Source organism: Diadema setosum, chromosome 15, assembly GCF_964275005.1.
Source record: "Diadema setosum chromosome 15, eeDiaSeto1, whole genome shotgun sequence".
Classification (NCBI taxonomy): Eukaryota; Metazoa; Echinodermata; class Echinoidea; order Diadematoida; family Diadematidae; genus Diadema; species Diadema setosum.
This window is the reverse complement of record NC_092699.1, coordinates 36542427-36567087: the sequence shown is the minus strand read 5'-3', so window position 1 is coordinate 36567087 and position 24661 is coordinate 36542427. Positions and strand designations below refer to the sequence as shown.

The following is a 24661-nucleotide window of genomic DNA, read 5'->3' as shown; positions in this document are numbered from 1 at the left end:
ACGTTATCACCGACTTCAGCTCTGAAATAAAATGTAATGAAACGCGGGAAAATTACGATTCAGGGTAGTAAAAGGGCATTAGATTAGAGGTAAGGGTTGCATTGAATGTATGGTTGTGGCATCATTGTGCTACTTTAATAGATTAGATTTCTTTCTCATTCCTGCTCAATGAGTTCCCGTTGTTTTCAGAACTCAGCAGCAAAGCATTTTGTCTTCACCATCTCGTTTATTAGGTGACACGCCCTATTAGTGTATAGTTCATCCCATACCTAATTCCGGTCTAATATTCTATTTCCTGCACATGCAGGCTAATCTAGGTTAATTTTAAATGAATTCACCTAGATCAAAACTGGAATGAGCTAAATATATCACGACACAATCTCAGAGACGACAATTACGTAGTGAAAATTTCATGAATAGGCAAGCTTTCAGGGGAATTCATTTACGTGCCAACCCTGGGTTGTAATGTTGTCATGCTAGATGGATTTTGTGCTTGTTCAGAAATCAACGTCAGTCACTGAAAAAAAAAGAGATATTGTCATGCGCATCATCCGAAGTGATAAAGCAGTCATTGAAATGAAGGTTTGTTCTGAAGTGGGCTCCACGGCAACATACAATATTGGCTGCTAACGATATTTTTCTCTTTTTCTCTATTTACATGTGCATGCTTAGTCACACTTTAATTATCATGATAGTGACACTGCTGAGATAAACCTTTAACCACTACTTTTTTAGGTCTCTGTGTCCGGTATTTTTGTGAAGTTTTTAAGTATAAGATTTGTTATGAAATCTTTTGACACAGACTGAGAGAGTACTTTAGAGATCAATGTGTGCGCGCGTGTGAGGGTGCGTGTTTGTGTGTGTGTGTGTGCGCGCGTGTGTGCGTGTGTGCGTGTGTGCGTGTGCGTGACTTGTTATTGAGAGCTTCCCTCGCTATCCCCAAATCACCAAATTTTAATGTTTGTCGTGTAGCATGTGATCCTCACTGGTTACATTTGGCATAAAAAAAAAAATTGGAACAAAAAAAAATGTATGTCTGTATGTCTGTCTGTCTGCTTCTTTGTCTCTCTATATATTTCCAAACGTTTGTAATTACTGAATAAATGTATTAATTCAACATACATACATACATACATACATACGTATGCACGTATATTTATGTCGCAGGATATGTCGCATGATATGTTGAGAATTCACGTATTGGCTCCACGAAGAAATGAAGAAATACACTGGTAATGCCCTTTTCAGCCAATAACGAATGATTTTATTCGACTCAAATTTTCATTACCGTCATTGTCAAGACTCCTGAAGAAGGCGGAGGTCGCTGAAAATTTGAGTCGAATAAACTCATTCTTTATTGGCTGAAAAAATCATTACCAGTATACTTCTTCATTATGTCGCATGATATATATAGAGAGAGAGAGCGAGAGAGACAGAGAAAGAGAAACAGACACAGACAGAGATATATATCATTTTTCTGTTACATTATGATGAACCACCACTGACCTTGTCGATAACCAAATCTAATTGTCTGAAAAAGATCAAATAAAATCAGATCAATCAATCAATTAAGATAATTCAAACGCTGTAGGTGGGTACGTAGGTGGGTATGGGTATGGACAAGCGCTTAGAGACTTAAATGCAATTTGCGCTCTCTATAAAAAATGGGTTTATTGTTATCATCATTATGCTGGAATAAATTAGTACGTTTGCCCCATGGCGTTTTTCTCTCTCTGACGTATAGGAACGAATAAACTTACATTTTACTCTCACTTAAGCTGCAAAATGCACACACTCTAATATTGATTAGAATCACCGTTCCCATTAGCGTGCATGACAGAAACAATTTCATCTGAATTATGTAGGACTGTATAAAAAATTGGACTTCACGAATATTTCTCAATAATACTTCAAGTCGCTACTTAACATTATTTTCGTTGTCGATCACTGAAAATGAGAACGGAATCTGGTCGAAACGATTCCCGATTTATCTTTGCAACTGTACATTGATCGAATCCACGCGGCCACTCGTGGGAAGTTGAATAGCGCTGTCAGTCACTTGACGTATATCGCCAAAAAACTGAATATCAATGTAAGTTTGTGTTGTGTATAGCATACATAGATAGATTTAAGTTTCGCAGAAGATCTTCGGATCTTCCGTGAGGCAGAATCGCTTAGCACGCTGCGTGTTTATAATGCCCGACCGGAAGGAGAGAAGTTAATCGAGTCCCGCAGGACTTTTTCCTTTTATTTCTTTTTTCTTTTTTTTTCTGCAGTTCAGCTTCACTCTGATGTCATGAACACAGCTACTCTATTTCCCTTGTTTTGTATTGGAGTTTGGAGGTTGGGTTTGCTTCTTTAATTTTGTCACACGTTATGTTGTAAATTGCCCCTTGAAACAGTACCCCGCTTGCCACCATTCGTTTTCTCTTTCCTTTTCTCTTCATTTGTTCTTGTTATACTGTAGCAGGATATTTAGGAACGTGTACGTTTACATAACTAAAAGGAATGGGAACTGAATTAATTAACTCTAGTCCAGGTGCATGGCGTCTCGCTTATCTCTTTGGAATTCCAGGTTGTTATTGTTTGACCAAATAACGGAGTTAAAGACAGGCAGGGAAGGAAGTGACTTGATATTGCTTCATAATGAGGAATTTCGGGCAACACCTTTCCAAGTGTAGTGATTATGACGGGGTTCTCTGTCGTTTATTTTCGTCATGGCTGTTTCACTACAGTAGTTTAGCCATAGGTGATAATATGTTGTTGGCATCTGGGAGAATAGAACAGATCAGTACCAAACTGGAATAGCCCTATAAGCAATGTGGTAAGCGTTCAATTTTTTTGCATTATCTTTCTTCTTTAAAGTCAATCACTACTGATCGAAATACACAATATAATATGACACGTTCCATTGGTAGTTTAGGAAAAGGGAGTTAATGCACGATGCAATGATAAATGTGCTACCATTGATTTTAGAGACGTCATTGTGGTGTGGTACTGGTGATGGTAAGGGAACCATAGATTGCTTTTAAAGTAATGAGACAATCATTGGACCTTTGCATCAAGACCGTATTCCCATCTAGAATATAATGCATGTTCGTGCGGCGTTTTTTTTTTTTTAAATCCTGACGTGGACATTTTCTTTTTCTTGTTTTTAATTTAAGAATGTTATATCTAAATTTGTTTCTTTCCCCTAACATTTTTTTTTTTTGGTTGAATATAAAGTTGGACGTTCCGTGACCGAGTAGAAGAGCAGCGATTTAGTTACAGTTTCAATGCATCTTGTTTACCATCTTCTCTGACATTAAATTGATGGTTTTTATATTTGACATTGTCTGTCTATTTGCCTGTTTATGCTCATAAAACACTGCTATAACAACTAATACATTTGCTTCACTTGTCACACGCAATGATAAGGATTGCAGTTGTGCATGCAGTTTTACTTCCACCACCTTTCGTTTTTCTCTCCCCTTTTCCCTCACTTTGGTTTGGCTATACTGCAGATGGGAATGATTACAATAACATAACCCAACTTGAAGTAGGAATGAGAACTGAATAAATTAACTCTAGGCCAGGTGCATATAGCGTCTCGCTCATCTCTTCAGGTTGTCATTGTTCGATCAACGGAGTTGAAGACAGGCTTTATGTTGCTAACGAGGTATCTCGCGCCACATGAATGGAATGCATACGCTGTTTAGTATTAGTAATGATTTTTTTCATGTCCATCCCTGCCAATAAAAGTGAAGTGTGTTTGACGGGGTTCTGTGTCATTCTGCCTATGAGAAAGCAAAGTTTTATTTTCGCCATGGCTGTTTCTCTATGCGTGGCCGTGGGTGATGGGTGTTGTTGGCATCTGGGCAGAAAAGAACCGAGTATCATGCTGTAATACCCCCCCCCCCCCCCGTTAGGTTCTAAGCGTTCAATACGGTGGTATATCTCTCTTCTTTATTATGTCAATCACTGCTGATGGAATTACAGAATTATGTTATGACACGTTTCACTCAAAGCTTAAAAAACAAAGTTTATGCACGATACAAGTAATGGTGCATGAGTCCGATAGACCATTGATTTTAGATGAGAAATTATGATATGCCTATAGTAGGGGTGTCATTGATTAGGAATTAATGACACGATTAAGCACTCCTTCCACTTCTAACTGTCCCCTTTGAATGTGTGTCGATCACGTGAGATCGTCATAAATTATCATTCACGTATAAGCTTACGTTCAAAGTGTACTCTTAGTTGGAGGAGACCTATAGTTACATGGTTAAAGGCGATGTCTCTTTCGCTGGAGCCGTACGTTTGGCCCGTTTTTCTTTTGCCCTTTTCTCTTTAATTGAGGCATCACTTTCGTCCAGGATAAATCACATTCTCTTGTATACAGACTCACTTGCTCGATATCCCTTGTTTTGTATCGGAGGCTTCATTGGTTTTACTGCTGGTAAATCTCACAGGCTTGTATATAGCTGTAAGAGCTCTCTGAACTGATCATTATGATAGCAAGATTAGAGGGAGTAATATTGGTTATGTAAATAATGGTCAAAGGTCATGTTTTAAAAGGCCACTGTTAAAGCCAAGATGGTTATAAACATTTAATTGTCATGTTTTATTTGTACGTGCCGAGGATCACTTGGACCCCGTTTACAGTGCGAGGCTCGGCCGCGCCGAGCCCACCTTCATTTCGGTGTAAACGCGCAAAAGGCCCAATGCGGGGCCAAAATTGGCCTCGCATTAGGCCACGCTCTGGAGGTGGTCTCGGCCGGCCTTTTTCTCAATGTAAACGCAAATTGGGCTAAATGCGCGGCCAATTTTAGTCTGGTTTCCAAACCCTAGCCTGTACTATTTCGCTATTCAGGATATTAACCACTTCAACGTCGAAAACTAGTATAGTTTAAGGTGGTTTTGTCCTGCAAAGGATTTTCTCCTTCGGGAAAGGCCTTTGCCCGAACGGCGACTATGTCGCCACGGAATTCAGTTGGCAAAGGATCTGAAAACCAGACAATACCAAATTGCGTTTGTTTACAAGTAGAGCGCCACTACGACAAAATATTGAAAGGTTTGAATCGAAAGCGCGGCCGAGCCCGGCAGTGTAAACGGACTAACTTGCGGGGCTCGGCCACGCAATTGAGGTTGGCCTTGGCCGCGGCAAAAGTGATCTGAATAATGTAGGCCCAAAAAAGTTCAACTAAGTATCTCATTATAACTTCAAGGTGCTATATTACATTCTTTTCTTTGTCGATCACGGATGACCGACATCTGATGACCCCCAGCGTATCACCTAACTCGTCTTCAGTGTGACGAGTTTCATATCTCGTATTGATTAGAATCACCGTTCCCATTAGCGTGCAAGAAGAGATGAAAGTCATGTTGGTTAAAATTGATTACATCATCCACTCGACGGGAACTTGCAATGCCTGTGCACTTTTGTGCGAAATCTGTCAGTCTCCAACGGAGCCGGCTGTTATAAAATGACAAATAGAAACTAGTCGACAATAAATCCGCAGAAATCTTACTTAACATTTGTGATGAAAAATCTACCCGAGCTCTACATTAATGACTTTGCCACGGAAAGTCAACAACTTTTTTTTTTTTCATCCTTCTTTCATTGCCTTACCAACGAAGCAAGACTTTCCTTTCAGGAGAACATTTTAGATTAATTAGAAATCTCTTACTAGACTCTGGCTACAAAACAAACAACAGCAACAACACAACACAACACACACAAAAACCACAAAAACATGTAGAATTCCTCATATTCCAAACTTTGCAGGAAAACGGTAATGAGGGAAGCTTGAGTATTCCTACACTTGATGCGCCCAGTGGCTGAATGCTTACTGCAGGCTTTTATCGGCAAAAATGTCAAAGGTCATTACATGAACCTCCAGTTGACTAATGATCCACGGAGACACAGCGTGTTCTACCAAAGTCGATGAGAATTTTAGCGTCTCGTACCGACGTGGCAGAGAAGAAGCGCAGTGGACTGAGTTTGCTTCAACCCGGTGCTTAACATATATGTATATGTATATTTAACACTTATATACATGTATATGTGTATATATACATATTATATATTTCCGCCACCATTTCCAATTCCTTTAGCAAAGATTGGTGAAGCCTTTTCAACATCTTCATCTCAAATTTCCATTAAACACGGGCTGTACATTTTGTTTATATACAGTGACGATAGTCATCAAAGCAATAGACATGAAAATGATAATCCTGTCGTGCCCAACTTAAGGTCATCACTTCAGTTTTGACAAAATATATGCTAGTCTTATCCATTTTTACCACAAGCAATCAACCATAATAATTATATTCACACTGACATTTTATTTTGTTACTCCGTAACCTGATTTTTAGCCTAATGAATCGAAAACTTTAACTTAACCCAAACGAATTATAGGCTTCAATTGTAGATTTATAGGTTTTCCCGGCCAATTTCGCACTTTTGTCGGTCCGTTTGATAAAAGGTTCATTCAATTTAGCGAAAATCCTCGTCACTGCACATTCTGTCATTCAAAATTGCAACTTGTTCATTCAATTTAGCATTTCGATCAATGAAATTCGCACATGTGCCTTTCGAATTCGTAAAACGGGCATTCAAATTGGCACGTGCTCTTCAGTCATTCAAATTCGCCAGCACTAGGTATGGTATGGTATGGTATTTCGGTCATTCAATTTCGCGTATGGGCAGTCAAATTCCAAACATGTTCATTGAAATTGGCGTAATGTTATTTCTATTTTGAAAAGGTGAGAACTGTGATTTATATGTATTTAAATGTGAATTTTTGCTTCATCCACACACTGTTAAGTATATAGCAAAGGTATCTTTGACCATAAATAATTCAAGTTTGTTGTTCTGTAACGCCCCTCTTCTTTATACACGTCATCAGAACTATACATGCACCAGTACCATAGATTCACTTCACTTTCTTATGTCCAGTCTGGTAGTACGAGTCAGATACAGGCGTATCTCTCAAGAAGACATTGGAAGAATCATAGAAGCATTTGAGGGTAATAACCTTTACAAACTGATGGCTAGAGCTGATCCAAGAACTTTATTCTTAATGATGATTAACGCAATATTGCACCCACCAAATGAAAATAATGAAACATGCAGATGAAAGAAATAACCACGATGTAAATTAAAACCTCCTCCCAATTAATGTCCAAACAAACTTCAGATTAATGTATCTGTGAATGAAATAATGTTATCGAACATTATAAACACATACACATATTTTGACAGTACTGTTGCAAAGGTGATATCAGAATAAAGAATGAATACGAAATATGAAATCTTAAGATGCTTGCAAACAATACCAATGATGAATGAAAATGGGAAAAAAGGAATAAAAGCATCAACGTGTCTGCTAAATTGACTGCAGTAAATGCGAAATTGGATGCCCAAGAATGAATTCGAATGACCGAGCGCAGCGTATACGTGATCACGTGACTATATCATGCCAAATTGAATGAACGATTTGCGAAATGGTGCTTGTCTTACGAATTTGAACTGAAAAAGTGCTGATTCGAATGATGTTAAAGGTAATTTGAATGCCCAAAAATGAATTTGAATGAAAAGATTATAAAATTGAAATACCGAACATGCCATCTAGGCTAAATTGTGCTAAACTGAATGCACAAATTAGGAATTGGACTGAAAAAAGTGCGAAATTGGCCGGGAAAACCTATATTATCAGCACTATCGCAAAGACTCAAATTTCAGAAGCTAATTATGAAGGCACACATTTTGTCGCACAGATGATCAAATAAGGCATACATGCGCATGTGATCATTGTCAAAGAACGAAAAATGTCGGTTAAATCAATATGTGCACAATATCCTCGGGAACAACTTTTGAATCTATTTAAGCAGACGTATCAGACGTAATACTTTTTTTTTTTTTTTGCGAGTGGAATCACAGTATATTATATATATATATATATATATATATATATATATATATATATATACTATAATATATATGGATCTATATGTAACTTTACGTGTTTGTTTTTACTCTAAATGTGTATAAACACTGTATAAAGGACTCCCTTGGGCAGGTCAGCTGGATATAATAGCAGAACTGAACTGAATGTTCATTCATAATGTGTGAATAATAACCCAAACACACAGATATTTATATATCATAATATACATGTATGAATATACATTATACAGATGATATTTATTTACATTTTTCATCACAGGAGCATAAAACAATACATGTATACAGTGAAAGTGGAACTGAGAAAGTTGTAAAGTATTCAGGAAAGGTTCTCTTTAATAACGCATATGTGTTATTTACAGCCGTTGATGCAGTTAAATAAACCCATGACATTGATATATGAATTAAACTAAAGCTGCCTTTCATATGGTTCAGAAGCAACTCTTACAGTTCAGCTGCAGCATATACAACTTTGATGCAAATCTCACTCTTTCAGGACAGCAGCATGTTCTTCTGACGCAATATTTAATTTTTTCGTCAAGATCATTGAAGCTCTGATAAAGACAGTGGTCACAAAATATCGATTTTGTTCAGATCATTCTTACTGCTTCAGATACACTTTTTATCAAGATAATCATGATAATACCAAAGGAAAAGAAATAAGGCATGACGCATTCGCAATTTAAGTCTTCCAGCAGACCTCGTTTCAATAGAAATTTAAGCAACGTACGCTCAAGGTAGAATAGGTTCAACCTTGCACCTCCACAAGTGTCTTTACGAGTGCAATTGTGCACCTTTCAGTCAACAAGGGCGCAAAGCTGTACCCTTGAAGGTGCTGTAAATGTGGCACTGGTTAAGGCGTAACCTACTTTTCTTAGAGTGTATTTAGATACCAATATGCAATTTAAATAGAGGCAGTACCTGCAGATGCGTAAATGTACTCGATAAGACACAGCAACATCTGTTGAATGTGAATTTGATTTCAGGTACAATTAATAGTTAGTAGTAAAAAAAAATATATATATATATATATATATATATATATATATATATATATATATATAGTAATACATTATGAAATGAACCTGTTCTGTCTGCTGGAGGTATTCAGTTTCATAAAATTTAGGTATAAATCAAATAAGTCAACCAACGGATGATGTGATGAGAATTGTGAGAATTCATGGAATTTGTTTTACTTTCCAAGTGTTGAGCGTCTCCCTGTGATCGTTCCTTTTTTTTTAATGATATTGTTTATTCGAATTTCCTTCGATATCATATCGTATTCAAAATGAAGCGAATACAAACAATGATTTTATATAGATTCACAAATCATACACACATACACGCACACACATTAGTCGATAGCAAAGGTATAAACCAAAAAAAGATATTTATGTACCTACTCATAATATTAGATCTCTGCTATAAACCGACTTAGCAAACACCTAGCAGACTAATTTACTTACAATAAAAATTCCGATTGTACAGATAATCAGGTCGTGTATCTAGCAACCAGAATATTTCTTTGAAATGTGCCACACGACACCTACAATGCATGCGTGATTAAAAGATATTGGTGCGCGCATGACAAGAAATAGGGAAAAAGACTTTTCTTATCGGTCCCGAGGGAAAACGGTCATAAATCCGAATACATGAGAAAACAGGATCATTATACAGAAAATGATTAATTTAGATTTGTCCCATATGTATCTCATACGTCACATTTTCTTAGGTTACAAACGTATCAATCAAAATCAAGCTATCAATGAAGGGACCCAGATGTAGTACATGTATTGATTCTATTTGGGAGTTAAAGGGGACCTCCGGATGATTTTCAAACTTTTACATTCGAGCAACTATAAATCAGTTATACTGAGTACATAGTTTCAAAATTTTTAGTGATTGGCACGAGGAATGAGAATGTTTTCAAATTTTCTAACAAATTGCAATGAACAAGGATGATGACATGGCAGCCTCACTATAAAATGCATGAGTTGGGGCTCAAGGAAACAGAACAAAAGAAGCATGCATAGATTCTACACAGGTGAACTTGTTAAGACAGCGGTATTGTAATGAGATGAACTGCTATATTTTTACATATGTGACCCTCCTGCTCATGCATTCTTATGGTGAGGCTCCTATATCATCAATATTGTTCAGTGTAATTTGTTTAAGTTTTTTTTTTCAGAGTATTGGTTTTCTGCGAAAAGACCACAATAAATTCCACAAATCTATACATGGAGTTGTCGATTTTTGCACTCCATAATGTGGAATTATGAAAATAGTCTAGAAAACCCCGTTAACTTATCCCTATAGACATATTCATTTTTTTTTTTCCACTCGAAAGACAATGCTATATTATGGTCAACAATCATCAAAGATCTCGAGATGGTTTGTCATACTGTACAATTCTCAACAATTATCAGCTTTGAAAGACATAATAATGCGATTATAGACAGAAAATGCAAAACGTCGCTTCATCAACTTCGAATCAATCACTATTAAGCAACATTTAAAAACTATCCCTTACAGGGATTTGAATTTGCGTAACTAATTTTCAAAGTGATTTTGCTAATTACGTTATTTAAACTGAGAAAATAAGAATAAAAAGTGAGAAAATGTGTGGCTTTAAATATCTCTCGAGTAGAGTGTCCATTGTCATTGTAATGTTGTCATGCCTTTTCTCGCATCTTGCATCTTCCAACTCACCAGACGACAGAGATAACTGTTTTTACAACTTTAAAATGAAAATAAAAACTCTAAAAATTTGTCTTAGTACATTTTGTCATCCAATGACGTATGTAATGTAAATGTTATGATATCACAATGCGATATTAATTCATATTTACAATACAACCGTCTCCCTGATTAACTCTTTTTGCATAACTATCTTAAAACAAACAAGAAGGATCTAAACAACATGAACGTCAAAAGTGTTCTTTCATATTCGTTCATGAAGTGTTTATACAATTTCCAAAGAACACCACATACTCATTAACACTCTCTAGGTCTTTTTCTTTCTTTCTTCTTCTTCTTCTTCTTTTTTTTTCTTTTTTTTTTACAAGTAAAACGTCACATACAACCAAACAAAAAACCGCATGACCACTTTTTTCCGTGAGAACTCAAAACAGGTGGAAAGAGAAAATTTAGTCAAATTTTATCTTTTTTCTTTTTTATTTGAAAGAATTCATCTTTGAAATATTTATAAAATTTGGGATCTTAAAACGAATGGGAAATTGTCTTTTTCCAGTTTTTTCTCTAGAACACTTTGATATTGTCTGATGTAGTTTTTATTTTTAGAATTACGAATTGAGCACGAGAGGCCCTTTAAACACCCTTCACTTTCAACTCTGGTAAGTTTTGAAAGGATGATGCTATTGCGTTTGAAGTTACTATCAATCACAAACAAAATGTGTCTAATGAAGTGAGTAAACTTTCAGTTTGATCCAATAATCCCTTTTTTGAGGTTGACATATTATGCTTGACATGGAGTTTTGTATCCTGTTCTTCTACCATATATTGCAGACAGGATAGCTGGGTAAAACTGCACTTCATTACACCATAGACTTCAGAGCCTCTTTTATTTTCTTCTTCTTCTTCTTCTTCTTCTTCTTAGTATATACTATACACTATTCTCCACAGTGTGTTCTTTCTTTCCACTATTTACATGAGTTTGTAAAGTCCATTTGTATCGAACTGTATGTAAATTTAAAGCTTAGAGTCTTCTCCTTCGGGATCTAAAATTCATGTCTGGAGGCTTTGTTGGATTTGTGATGCAGGGTCGCATATACCCATTAAAGGGGAAATCCAGTCAACATATAAGTTAGTCTGATAAGAAAGAGTAAAATATTACGAGTTTAGCGGTATAATTTTAATCGAAATCGGATGAAAAATAAGGAAGTTAAGACATTTTGAAGTTCCGCTATTTTTGCGGAAAATAGTTCTCGAAAGGTCAATATGAATGTTCAAATGGCAAAGTGAGCATGTCATTCCCTCACAACTTACCTTAGTTTGTACATACAATTTTGAAATTTCCAGTTTTTTATTCAAACGCAATTATACCCGAGGATCAAATCCTCGTATATCTAACCGATCACTATTTTGAATTTACTCAACCAGGAATAACATCATGTTTCAGACTTCATTGAAAGAAATATTGAATTTTTGCCATTTTTTTTTTGTGCACGATCAATGGAAAATTGTGAGGTTATGACATAGTTAGCTCACTCATTTGCATATTCATATCCACTACACAAGAACTATTTTGCAGATATTAGCAAAACTTCAAAATGTCATAACTTCCTGTCAAATTTTCAGTCAATTTTTTACCATTAGACTCGGAAGATTTTAGTCTATTTTATCAGACCAACTTATGTTTGGAGTAGATTTTCCCTTTAAATCATCATCGAAATACTCTCAGGTACACTACATTTCTCATGTTATATAAATCCTGGAATAAAAGATTCCCATATAAAAGCTATCGGGAGTGCCTAAACAACCTCATGCAATCGACACGAAATCTCTTGTTCATTAGCGCGTACACAAAGAAATTGATCACATGATTATAACCGGGAAGGCGCTTCCCGATATAGACCAATGTTTCGGCCGTTACAGATTGTTCAATAAGCTCTACAGTGCTATCCCGGAGATGAAAGAACACGATGGGCGGTAGCCAAGACGCTAGAAGAATAACAGTCACCGCCATTAGCATCTTGGTTGTTCGGTTTTCGCCACGATCTGTCACTTTGTGACGAGGTCGTATGCACACGCTCGCCGTCGCAAGATGGGACTTGTTTTCTCCGGCGTTTGTCAGCGAAGTTAAGTCTTGGTCTAGGACCTCAGCCGTGGCCTGCAGATAAGAGGGACTCGACGACCCATGCTCAGCCTCCGCGGAAGACTCCTTCGGATTGCTGAGCACCGCTGGGGAATCTTTGCTGGTCGGGTTGAGGTCGCTCCGGGTGACTTGCGTTTCTGTGACTCCTACGTTGGTGTCTCGCAGCGTAGTTCCGTTGCTTGATTGTCCACTTTCGTAATTGAGTCGAGACGCTCCACTCACCAGTTGGGCGTGGATTTTAACCTGCTTCCGAATAGTGCAGTAGATTTGTCCATACATGACGGAGCTCACGACGAGGGCGAGTACAAACCCTGATGTTTTTAGCCAAGCCTCGAGGGTGTCCAAAATGTGGTATGTGTCAACGACAAGGCAGATCTTCTGGCCCTGCTCAGACTCGTATCCTTCGACAAATATCAGCTTCGTGCAGGTCAACGAACCTCCAAGCACGGAACACACGATGGCGAAGGCGAGAGCTCGACGATTCGACGCCTTCTTGTTGAACGGGCGGCAGACAATGAAGTAGCGATCAACGGCGATGGCGGCTGTGAGAAAAAGGGACGCAAAGGCGAGCGAGTTGTTGCCGAAGAGAGCTATCCGGCAGATCACCCTGGTGGTGAACCGATCGGCGATCGACTTCAGTATGTTGATTGGGGCCAGGAGAGAGGCGGAAAAGTCTATGATGCCTTGAGAAATGATCAGGATATCGGTGCTGATCTTTCGCTTCTTTTTCCCGTAGACGACAATGATCATCAGGTTTCCGGGAATGCCAAGAAGAAACTGGATGCTGTAGAAAATGAGGGCGAATATGCTCGTCGGGTGAGAGGGATTCATGATTGTGTCTTTGGCAACAAGACGGCACTGAACTGAATGACAGTATCCTCTCGTGACCCTCTTTTAGCGGCTGTCACTTGGGTTGCATGAAAAATGACGAGAATGGCTTGAACATCCTGGTGTTCATTGTCCGGGACATCACCCGCAGTAGCTATCCAGAGTGCCAACCAAAAGAAACAAGAAGCAACAACAAGAGTTCCTTCTAGATAATCTCTACCACCATGACTTTGGGGGAAACGACTGTGCGACTATGAAGTGAAAACTTACAGCGATCTGAGCACCCTTGTTACACGGAACAGGCAGATTTTCTGTTACTCCTCTATGATGAAGAAATGTTTTTCACTGAATACGAAGATTTCCGCTGAATGCACACTGTTAATTTAAAAAAACAACAACCTACTATTAGCTGAAGGGAGTGGCCAAATGTTGCAAGGATTCTTCAAATAGACCCCTCCGTATTCCATTCCGTGCAGAAAATCAATTTCTAACTAAAGCTTTCCACATCCTCTCGAAATAACACGGAGAAGTGAACACGCCGGGGAATCAAATGACGGCCAAATGTTCACGCGAATGTTGACACAATCGACACCATCAGATGCCTCGTCACGGAACGAAGTGGAAATGTAATCTGTAGAAAGGGGTTCGTCATCCACCACCAAATTCATTTCTGTCATTTTCTCGCAAAAGCAGCTCGCTATATCGAGAAAGGTGCGATCGCTCCTCTAATCCGTCGGATCCGTATCTGACCAGTTAAATTGAATGGTTGGCATCGGGAAATCCTGCAAATTTGCATCCACTCAGTGCCTGGATCCATACCGTTCATGTTAAATTTTGAACAGTAGTTGAAGGATTAAAGTACATGAGGCACATGCAGCAAAGTAACACTGAATCGATCAGCTCGTATTGTAATCCTCAAACAGCCATTCATCCTATCATGCTCGAATGGCCGGTAATCCATTGGTTCATGCCAGTGTTACTGGTACTCCACTCCTCTGTTTAGAAGACACGGATATTTTAGGAGAAAATATGTATATAAAACACGAGGAGACGAGAAACATACAGATTGATTTCCGTTAGGGGCATACCCCAAGTTATTAAGAGCAGAAGACAGAATAGGGGCGAATACGAAGTCGCGATGATTTAAAAAGGGGGTGGGAGAGCTGGCACAAAGCAGCTATCACGCACCATGCGCACGCGCCCCAAGCCGTGTGCGATGAACGGTGTATTATCTGCGCAGAATCAGACAACATAATTCGTCCAAGTGGCTTCTCATCACGAATCATGAACATCACTCAGAAAATAGCAGACGAAAAATCGAATTCTAGCAGCTAGATGCAAATATTCGATTCCCATGCATTTGGTTCGACAAGCAGTGACAAGAAAGATTGTCAATGTAAACTAATGTTCAGATATTTGCGTTTAAATCGGAAACGAAAAACACAAAATTAAGTTCATGGGAAACTATAGTCCGGTTTATTATATTTTTTCTCTCCAGCAAGGATCTATTTGAATAGGTACTAAGTTTTTATTTATATTCTTGAAATAAACTTGATACTTTCTTTTTTGCGCATATTGCTCCGACCACATCATTAAAAGGCCTAATTCATTAATTTGTCTTCATAAGTTATTTTACTAAGCTTGATCATATAAGTAACATGCTTGGAAACTTTGCATCAAAGATGACAAAAAGCTGAAATGTCTTGGTGAACGTGGTACAAGGGTACATGGTTGTATCAAAGTTGGTAATAGCGTTAATATCATAACGTGACTTCACTATATCATATTGAAGCATGTTTCAAAGATGGTAATTTTCGTTTTCAGCGTGCACTTCACATTGTCAATATTACTGAGGTTAATAAAGGCTAACATAGCGGGGATATTAACGGCAAGCGAAATGCCAAGAGCTTCGGATCCCGGGAGAGAAAGGCGAATATCGCAAAGCTATGGCCAGGGAGATCACGAGATAAGCTCACGTCAGCTAGAGATGAGGAGTATTACCTCTTTAATCACCACGGGCAGCAGGATCATGTGACATAGCAATGTTACTCTACACTAATGGTCCGTAGAGGGTTAAAGATATTCATGGTCGCATAGGCAGCGGACGTCACACGGGCCATTGGCGCAACATCTAATTGAGTTGACAAAGCGGCTGTCACCTCCATTAAGGAAGGCTGTTCAATCAAAGCGGAGATTAACCCTTTAACGCAGGCGAAGGTATAAAGTGATGGCTAAAAAAAAAAGGGGGGGGGGGGTTACAGCATTACTCTGTCTCGTTTGCATTTGACCATCATCCAATCTTAATCAGAACTCGTTTGCAATTGTATGATAGCATTGCAAATTCCCCCATTGAGATATTGACGATGAGAAGGAAAGTGAAAATTCTCAATTTCAATTAGTTCCTTCCTTCAATGAGCATAGAGACATTAATCTATTTTTTTGTCATAAGGGCTAAACAAATACGGTTTATTATTGTTATTGCGATTAAAATTAATAACAAAAAATACAAAATGGCTGGATATATCTGTGTTTACTTTCACTAAGATTTCGTTGCTTCGTTGCATGTAGCGATCTATGTCCCGTCAAAAATAACACACAAAAAAAAAGAAATATTAAAATAGAATAATAAAAAGATAGGACTGTATGATCCTATTTTGCTCTGTCTGTATAGGTTAAATATATATGCATATAATGTACACATTCACATCTGTGAATACATTTAAACACATTCACACGTATAATAAACCTCGGCTTAGTCGATATCGCATGATAAATGTCGACGTAGCGAGAAGTCCAGGTGTTTTTAATGTTACTTCTTACATTTTTTTTTTCGTGAATAGCCGGTATAATACATGCCAAACAAATCGCCCATATGTCATGATTTTATGGACCTATCTATAGAAATCCTATTTAATTGTCTCGCGTAATATGTCGACAAATGCTTTCACCGTAATAAGAAAGAGACGACAAAAAAAGGGGGGGGGATGCTAAGCTGTGATGTTCTGTGTGGTGTTGACTTTCACCCTCGAAGCGCTTTTGTGTTTACTCTTGTAAAATGCATTTATATATATATATATATATATATATATATATATATATATATATATATGAAGAGTTTGTTTGCAAAAACCGAGAAGTCCATATTTGCCAAACGGAATTATTTGCGATTAAAGGTCAAGAAAAATAAAGAGAATAATAAGAAAATTTGTGCTTCTTTTGACCATAACTTCAAAAATATACCTCTATATGTTGTGACCAATATATCATTTAAAAGGTATTATTTTGTACTTTATGGCAGAGATCGTACTTCATTATCATTAATAACATACATACACTCAGCAAAAAAAGAAAGTAAACCCTTTTTCAAGTTTATATTTCTCATAGAATATTTGGCTAGTTGTCATTAATGCTCAAGTGCTCTTCCATATAACAATGAGAACAAAAGACAAATTCAACACAATTAGGTACATTAAGTTGCAAAAATAAACCTTTGATCTCTATGATATCTTTGAAGCCCAAAATATCAATAAAGGCCAAAAATAAGAGAGAAAAATGAAGAATCTTTGGTCAACCCGAATTCAAATGAAACAAGAGAAAAAGCAATATTAAAAAATGGTAGAAATTTCAATTTGTTCATAAAATTAGGAAAATTGTAAATAATATTTGGTTCTTAAATTCATCTCATGAATCTTTAAATTACTAACTAAAAAGAGTAAAATAGAGAAAATGTTTGATGTTATAAAGAGATAAAGAGAACAAAAACTAGTGCTTGCTTTTTCATCCATATCTCTCTTTGCGTTAAACTAGCTTTTTGATGTCATTGTTATCCTGAAGGGCATTGCCAAATGAAAGACAGCTTGTCAAAACTTGCAATTTTTACTTTAATGTGCCTTGGCGGGCAAAAATGAATGTGTTTACTCATGCGTAAAGTTTCCTTTTCAATTAACCTACTATCCTAACAACCAATATATCAAATAACCTTTAAAGGGTGTGTACAGTTCTGTTTGAGGTTAGGATTTAGCTTTTAATGTTTTGCGAGATATTGAGAAACCACTCTATGAGATGTCAAAGAGCATGCAACCTTAAGGGGTATCAAAAGTTTATTTGATGAAAATTGGTTTGAAAATGGCTGAGATATTCAAAAACAAGGTAAAACAAAGAGATCCTAATAAAAGGCGTGGCCTGTCGCCTTTTATTATTATCACTTTTTTGGATATCTCAGCCATTTGAAAACCAATTTTCATCAAATGTTGAACATGCTCTTTCATATTTCATAAGAGGTTTCTCATTATCTCACTTAGGAATGTTATAAACCTGAATCCCCTCCTCAACCAGTACTGTACGGTCCCTTTAATATTATGGTATATAATACATTGATTTTCATCAAAGTCTTCTATGAAAAATGTGAACTCGAAAAAGTGTTTACTTTCTTTTTTTGGCGAGTGTATATATATATATATACATATATATATATATATATATATGTGACGCATCTTTACATTTGCTGCTTCTTCCGAAGCCAAAATTTAACATAAATAGACCGGTTTACTAATAATGATTATGCATAACGATACGTCAACCCCACGCGACCCTATAGTGATTGTAACTATGTCGGGCAAGCGAAATAAGCGCGGATGCGCAAGCCACATTGTTTTTGCATTTTGATAATCGACAACTTAAATTGTTTCCTATAATCTTGCCTTGTGATGGCGTCAGCTTCAGGTTCTAGCCAAAGTTCGAGCAAGCCATGGGAGAACTGGACAGTAAAGGAATAAACTGAGTATTTTAGGGATATAGGTGTGAGCACAAGCGGCTATAACAAGGAGAAACTCATCAAATTTGCAACTGCCGTAGCCGATTTGGATTTGCTCATCGACCCGACCTCTCCCGGGCGGCGTGTTTTTTTTTAGACGGCACAGATTGGGGAAACTAAAAATCTATCGGGGACCTAATCCTAATCCTAACCCTAACCATCAAACCCTAACCCTAACCCCAACCCTAACCCTAACCCTAACCATAACCATAACCAAAAACCCTAACCCAACGTTTTTCCCATAGGTTTAACACGCGCCATGCCCCAATCTGTGCCGTCTTAAAAAAAAAAAAAAAAACGCTCCCGGGCGGACACCGGCCGGTCACTGCAGGAGAAGCTCGCTCGGGTTGGCTGCTCGTTCTCCGATCCTACCAAGCTCGCTGGGTTTACCTCCAACTTCGAGAGTATACCAGATTTTGGAATCTTTGACGTGTTCAACAACCTGATCATCAATCGGGCTGACTATGACCAGTAAAAGCTAAAGGGATACAAGTCATTTGAGGACTACCGTCTTTTCGCGGATGGGAATGTTTCAAGCCTGGGAAGTTCAATGAGGTTTCGGACACGAGCCCTGTTCGTGTTTTCCTTGGTGAGGTTAGGCCGACGCAAAAGGACCGGATATACCTCAACATACCAACGTACCAGACCTAAGTCGTTATGAATAAATCAAGGGGGGAAATAAATGTTGCCTACTGCGAATGTCAGGGATGATAGGTCTATCATTGTTTTTGTTTTTAGGTCTATCCTACGTCTAGATCTACTCTAGATCTAGTCTATCTAGGGCTAGGCCCCTAGACCTAACTGTTATTGTTAATAGAAAAATGGGTCAAAATCGTCATTCTATTTCATGAAGTCTAATCCAGTCTGAGTCTAACTTTAAAAAATCCTTTGAAAATATCGATTATGAGAGATTCGTTGATACCACCCCCATCCGAAAAAAAAAAGTTCGAGAGGATTAGATTTTACAATCAATCATAATGCTTAAAATCATTGAAGTATGAAGTGAGGCGGTCATACTGTTGCATGTTCCGTAGCAGCAGTGTTTTCCACCCATTTTCAGAAACTACTGAAGACAAAATCGAAACCAAAATTCAACAAAATCGAAATTATAGTCCAAATTGCGTTTGATCACAGCAGAATTATCCCTCATCTAAGGTTTGGAATTGATTTAGAGCTACACGAAATGCCAGGAGGTAAAGTCGAAGTTGATGCATCGCACACATGTACACAACATACACGTAAGTCTACATGTGGGGACATGTCGAGAACGGCTGCAGCAGCCGACATTGCAGGCTCGTATCCTTTGTTTGCCCGAGGTTGCGGCCGTGTGCAAAATCAAAGATCTGTGCATATACTAGTAAACCGGTCTATTGTGGGTAAGAATTCCAAAATTCATCTCATATTCTTTGTCTTTATCACTACCAGCAACGCGGCTAATATTTATAATGAACAATAATGTAACAAGAAAATGTAGATAATCAAGATTATGAAATGATAAATCTTCGAAGAAATCTTCAAGGAAATTTGGGAAAATGTGGCTCTTTGCAATTGACATAAGAGCGTGCGTCTCTTCTTAATGGCTCTCATAGTTTTGCAGGGAACTCGACTTCAAACAAACATTAACAACAACAAACTGAGGGGGATCGGAAACACTTTTGAGAGGACTCTTTTCATTCATGCATTCATTCAAAGGCAAGCCAGAGGCGACAACGGGTATAAACCCTCTTTTTTCATGATTAAGCACAATATCAGACTCCTTTTTATGCACTTATTACAACTTTTGATACTAAATATTTTTGTGGTCATATTAATCCAAATTTATGAGCTTAACTTGTTGAAAAAAGAAAATGTTTGGTATAAATTCTAATAAATGACCAGTGTAAAGAGAAAGAATCCGCCTAAAATACTAACACATACGCGCACATGCATGGACAAATTTAGTCACAAGAACTAACATGATAATCACTTGAATGATAACTACATTCTAATCATTCGATGGAGTGTAACATCATGTTTTCTTTTTGTTTGCTAAGACATTCCAGGGACACTCGGTTTTCGGAGCATGCTGTGTACAGTAAACTTTCTTCAAGCCTGTAAAGTTTCTGTACCTGTGTTCCAGAGTTCTCTCGCTTTAATACCGGGATTTGACAATAGCGGGCGCTATAGTTTGTAGCCATATCATTTGTACTTCCACTTCCCAGTCGGCTCCGCGTATAGTTCCACCCTACCCTATAAAGGCGCCACTTCACGGCATCATGGGAATCGAACACAGAGTATTGACACCAGTAATGAGAAGTAAACTTGTTCCTAGCCTGTTCACAGACATGCAGACCATGTCAAACTCTTACGCGTCTATGTAAATTCAATAAGATGCTTCTAGTCAGGCAATAATTGTTATGAGGACCTCCATGTCATTCTTTTTTAAAAACACAACCCAGCATACACTATTGTTGTAGTGTTACTTTTTTTTTTGCTTATCATTGCATGTAGAAATGTAACCTTAACACTCTTTTATTGCAGAAGTGTTATAAGTATCAATTATGAATTATCAAATATCGTACTGATCTGATCAATACAAGGTATCAAAACAAGAATGATTCAATCACGCATGCATACAATGGTTGTATTATATGAAAAGAAAATAATCTGCATGTTGCACACAATATCTTCAGCCGGCTACACAGTTATGTCTTGGAAACATTTTATATCAGAAATGAAAGATCGATATCATGCAATCAAGTGCTAGGTTGCAACTGATTGACAAATTTCCTGTCATCGACGCTGATAAACACAGATTATTCAGACGTTCCCGAGTATAAATAGCCATGATAAAACAAAATAAAACAGAACAAAAAAACATGGATATACATTAAATCCAAATATGTATTACAAACGGTACGTTGTTTTTCCCCATGGCTATTACATGTACTCAGACACCGAATAATAGGTCTAATTTACGTCGATATAGGACATTTTGTCAATCAGTTGCAATTTAACAAAAAATATCTCGACACAGGACTCTTTAATATAGAATGCATATAAAGTCCTTAATGTATCCTTCATTATATAACATTACTACGTAATCATGTTTGCATCTGAGCCCTTCATACCGCCACACCGTTCACTGTGCGCTTTATCATTTGAACATTAACCCTCTGTGTGCCACATTAATTACCTCTCCATAGGTTTGTGTGTGAAATTTGTACACATTGACACATTGACACAGAAGGGGTTAAGCAGATCTTAGCATTCGATTCCCACCGAAACTACCTCAAAAATGAACGAACAAGCAAACCGTAAAATCCTAAAACTTTGCAATCATAATGATGATAGTTCGAGGTCAACACACTTCCGACAATGTCCGACGATTAACAATTAAGGAGGTTAAAGATTTGCAACAAAGGATAACGTGAACACCTCTGTAAAATGATAAAAGGATGAGTGAACACGGGATTCATCAAACAGACCATGTAAATTGATTTTGCAAACATGCCACTTTTCATCTGCCGAACACTATTTGATTCTCTTAGTCGGAGACTGCTATAATAATAATAATAATGATAATTGCATTTATATGGCGCTTCATACTGACGTTTCTAAGCGCACTTTGCTACTCATACAAATAGATTAGAAAACGCAATAACATTAACAAAATCAGCGTTAACAGTAACAAAAGAAGAAGAAAGAAAAGACAAATACATGTGATACAATGGTACAATAATTGATAACTGTGCGCCTCCAGGAGAAAAAAAAAATTACAACTGATTAAACAGGTGAGTTTTAAGAAGAATTTTAAATGATTCGACAGATGAGGCATTCTGAATATACAGAGGGAGTTTATTCCAAAGAGTGGGAGCAATGGAAGAGAAGGCTCGGTCACCATAACGGGTTTTTGTACGTGGGCCATGAAGTAATTGGAGAGAGGAAGATGAACGGAGGGGTCTGGCAGAAGAGGAGGAGCGGAGAGAGACTAGGTTTTGAAGATATATGGGTGTAAGATTATGTGTGATTTTGTACGTCAGAAGTAGGATCTTGAAAGTAATACGGGAATGGACTGGAAGCCAATGTAGTGAGCGGAGAACAGGAGATATATGGTCATGTCTCCTACTAAGGGAGACTAATCTAGCGGCTGAATTTTGGATACGTTGGAGAGGGGATATGTGAGAAAGAGGGAGGCCGGCAAGGAGGGAGTTGCAGTAGTCCAGATAGGAGGAGACGAAGGCATGGACGAGCCGCTCAGCTGATGATTGATCAAGCAGACGCCTGATCTTCCCTATTTTGAAAATACCCCATGATGCAGACTTACAAATGTTCGTGATATGGTGTTTAAGAGTTAAGTGCTTGTCCAAAGTAAAGCCAAGGTCTCTAACACAGTCAGAGACCTTAATAATCCCATCCCGAGTAGTTAGATCTGGTAGAGGAACTGTGCTCCTAAACTGTGATGAGAAATGGATGAGTTCAGACTTGTCTTCGTTCAGACGGAGTCTGTTGGCAGTGGACCAGGCTTTGATGTCGTTGAGACATTCTCTCAGTGAATTAACAGCAGCAATCCTATCGCCAGGTGACATAGTTATGTAAATTTGAGTGTCGTCAGCATACATAGCGTAGTTGACTCCATGATGACAATTGATGATTCTGGTGAGTGGACCTGTATAGAGGAGAAAAAGAAGGGGGCCGGCAACGGATCCTTGCGGAACTCCGCAGCTGATAGGACTAAGACGTGAACAGGTCCCATTGATTATCACCCTCTGTGTGCGATCTTGAAGATATGACTTGATCCAGTGGATGGCAGTGCCTGTGATGGAGTAGTCATTACTAAGTCGTTGTAGTAGCAACGTGTGGTCGAGCGTGTCAAACGCAGCCGAATAGTCAAGAAGAAGAAGAGCAGCCTCATTGCCCTTGTCGACAGCAAGAAGGAGATCGTTGAGCACTTTCAACAAGGCAGTTTCTGTTGAGTGGAGGTTGCGGTATGCTGACTGGTTTGTAGGAAGCAGATGATTACTGTCAACATAAGACATTAACTGTGTAGACACAATCCTTTCAAGAAGCTTACTCACAAATGGCAGATTGGCAATTGGTCGGTAATTGCTCAGGACATCACGGGGTCGTTGTATCACTTCTGTTTTTCTGGTCAGACGCATTTTTTTTTTTTTTCATTCTAAAACCATTATAACCTGGGGTAAATATAACGTATTCTGTTATATGGACCTGATTATAGTGCTGATTCGCTCTTCCCCTTCATCGATGGCGTTTTTCATTTCATGTATTTGTGTATATTATAGGACACGCACCTTGCCACGCTAGGCGGGCAATTTGTTCTTAAAAACCCCCCTCATGAACAAGACGCCCAAAATGGCTGCCCCTTGCATTTCTTGACTTAAACTCACAAAATGATTACGACAACATATCTATTCGATGTGTTACAGGATCTCTTGCTTAATCATGCCGTTATCTACCGGGAGACCTCCATTTATCCGAGGAAACTCGGTGAACGATTCAATATCAGATGTAACGAAGACATTTCCGCAGTCTCGACTTCTCTTTCCTTCAAGGTTATAGTGAAATGGTAACTGCTTTAATGAGTTGAATGTCAAAGTTCCCTAACTATTATCAATCCTTTATAGCAAGGGGAAATTCATAACCGAGATGACTGTAAGTCCAGCAACACACATGTTCACAGTTCATTATCCCGTTGTCATTTACGACTCTAGCTATTGGGGTCATGCAAAACGCAGTCCTCGGTCAAATCTATGCTATGACACAGTGAAATTGTAGAGTTCTATTATGTTATAACCCGATGGGACCTCAGTTTGTGCATTGATAATTACACGAGGTTAGCAATGCCAGTCCAAACGCCGCCGATGCTCACGCAATTCTATTAGTTGTGTGACGTTGATCTGTATAAAACACAGAACGCACGCTAACCCATGTGTGTGCTCTATACGTACAGTATGTAACACAACCACTTGATAATATTATTTCATTGGTGAAAAAAATTAACACATGTAAAAGTTGACTTTAATACACTCAACCACGCTTCGCAGTGTCAGCGGAGTTATAAGCATATACATACCGTACCGTATGTCTATGCAAAACGGTGTTTATTGTCACAACGAAATGATAATGGCTACAACAAGAAATATGACATGGTTTCCACTTCATAATACTGAATCAAAGTAGTTCGTATACATACGTTGCTATTAAAAAGAAAGCTCAATCTCGTCATATCAAATCA

At 38.0% G+C, this 24661-nt stretch overlaps 1 protein-coding gene across 1 annotated transcript; it reads right to left on the bottom strand.

The window, feature by feature from the left end:
• Window positions 1–12428: 12428 nt before the first annotated feature.
• LOC140238729 (neuropeptides B/W receptor type 1-like) lies at window positions 12429–13616 on the bottom strand. Its single transcript, XM_072318625.1, has one exon. It carries the CDS (start codon window positions 13614–13616, stop codon window positions 12429–12431), a length of 1188 nt encoding a protein of 395 aa, XP_072174726.1.
• Between the last annotated feature and the right edge of the window lie 11045 nt (window positions 13617–24661).

Excerpts from the sequence above, each read along its gene's own strand:
- LOC140238729 (XM_072318625.1), bottom strand. The coding sequence starts at position 13,616 with ATGAATCCCTCTCACCCGACGAGCATATTCGCCCTCATTTTCTACAGC.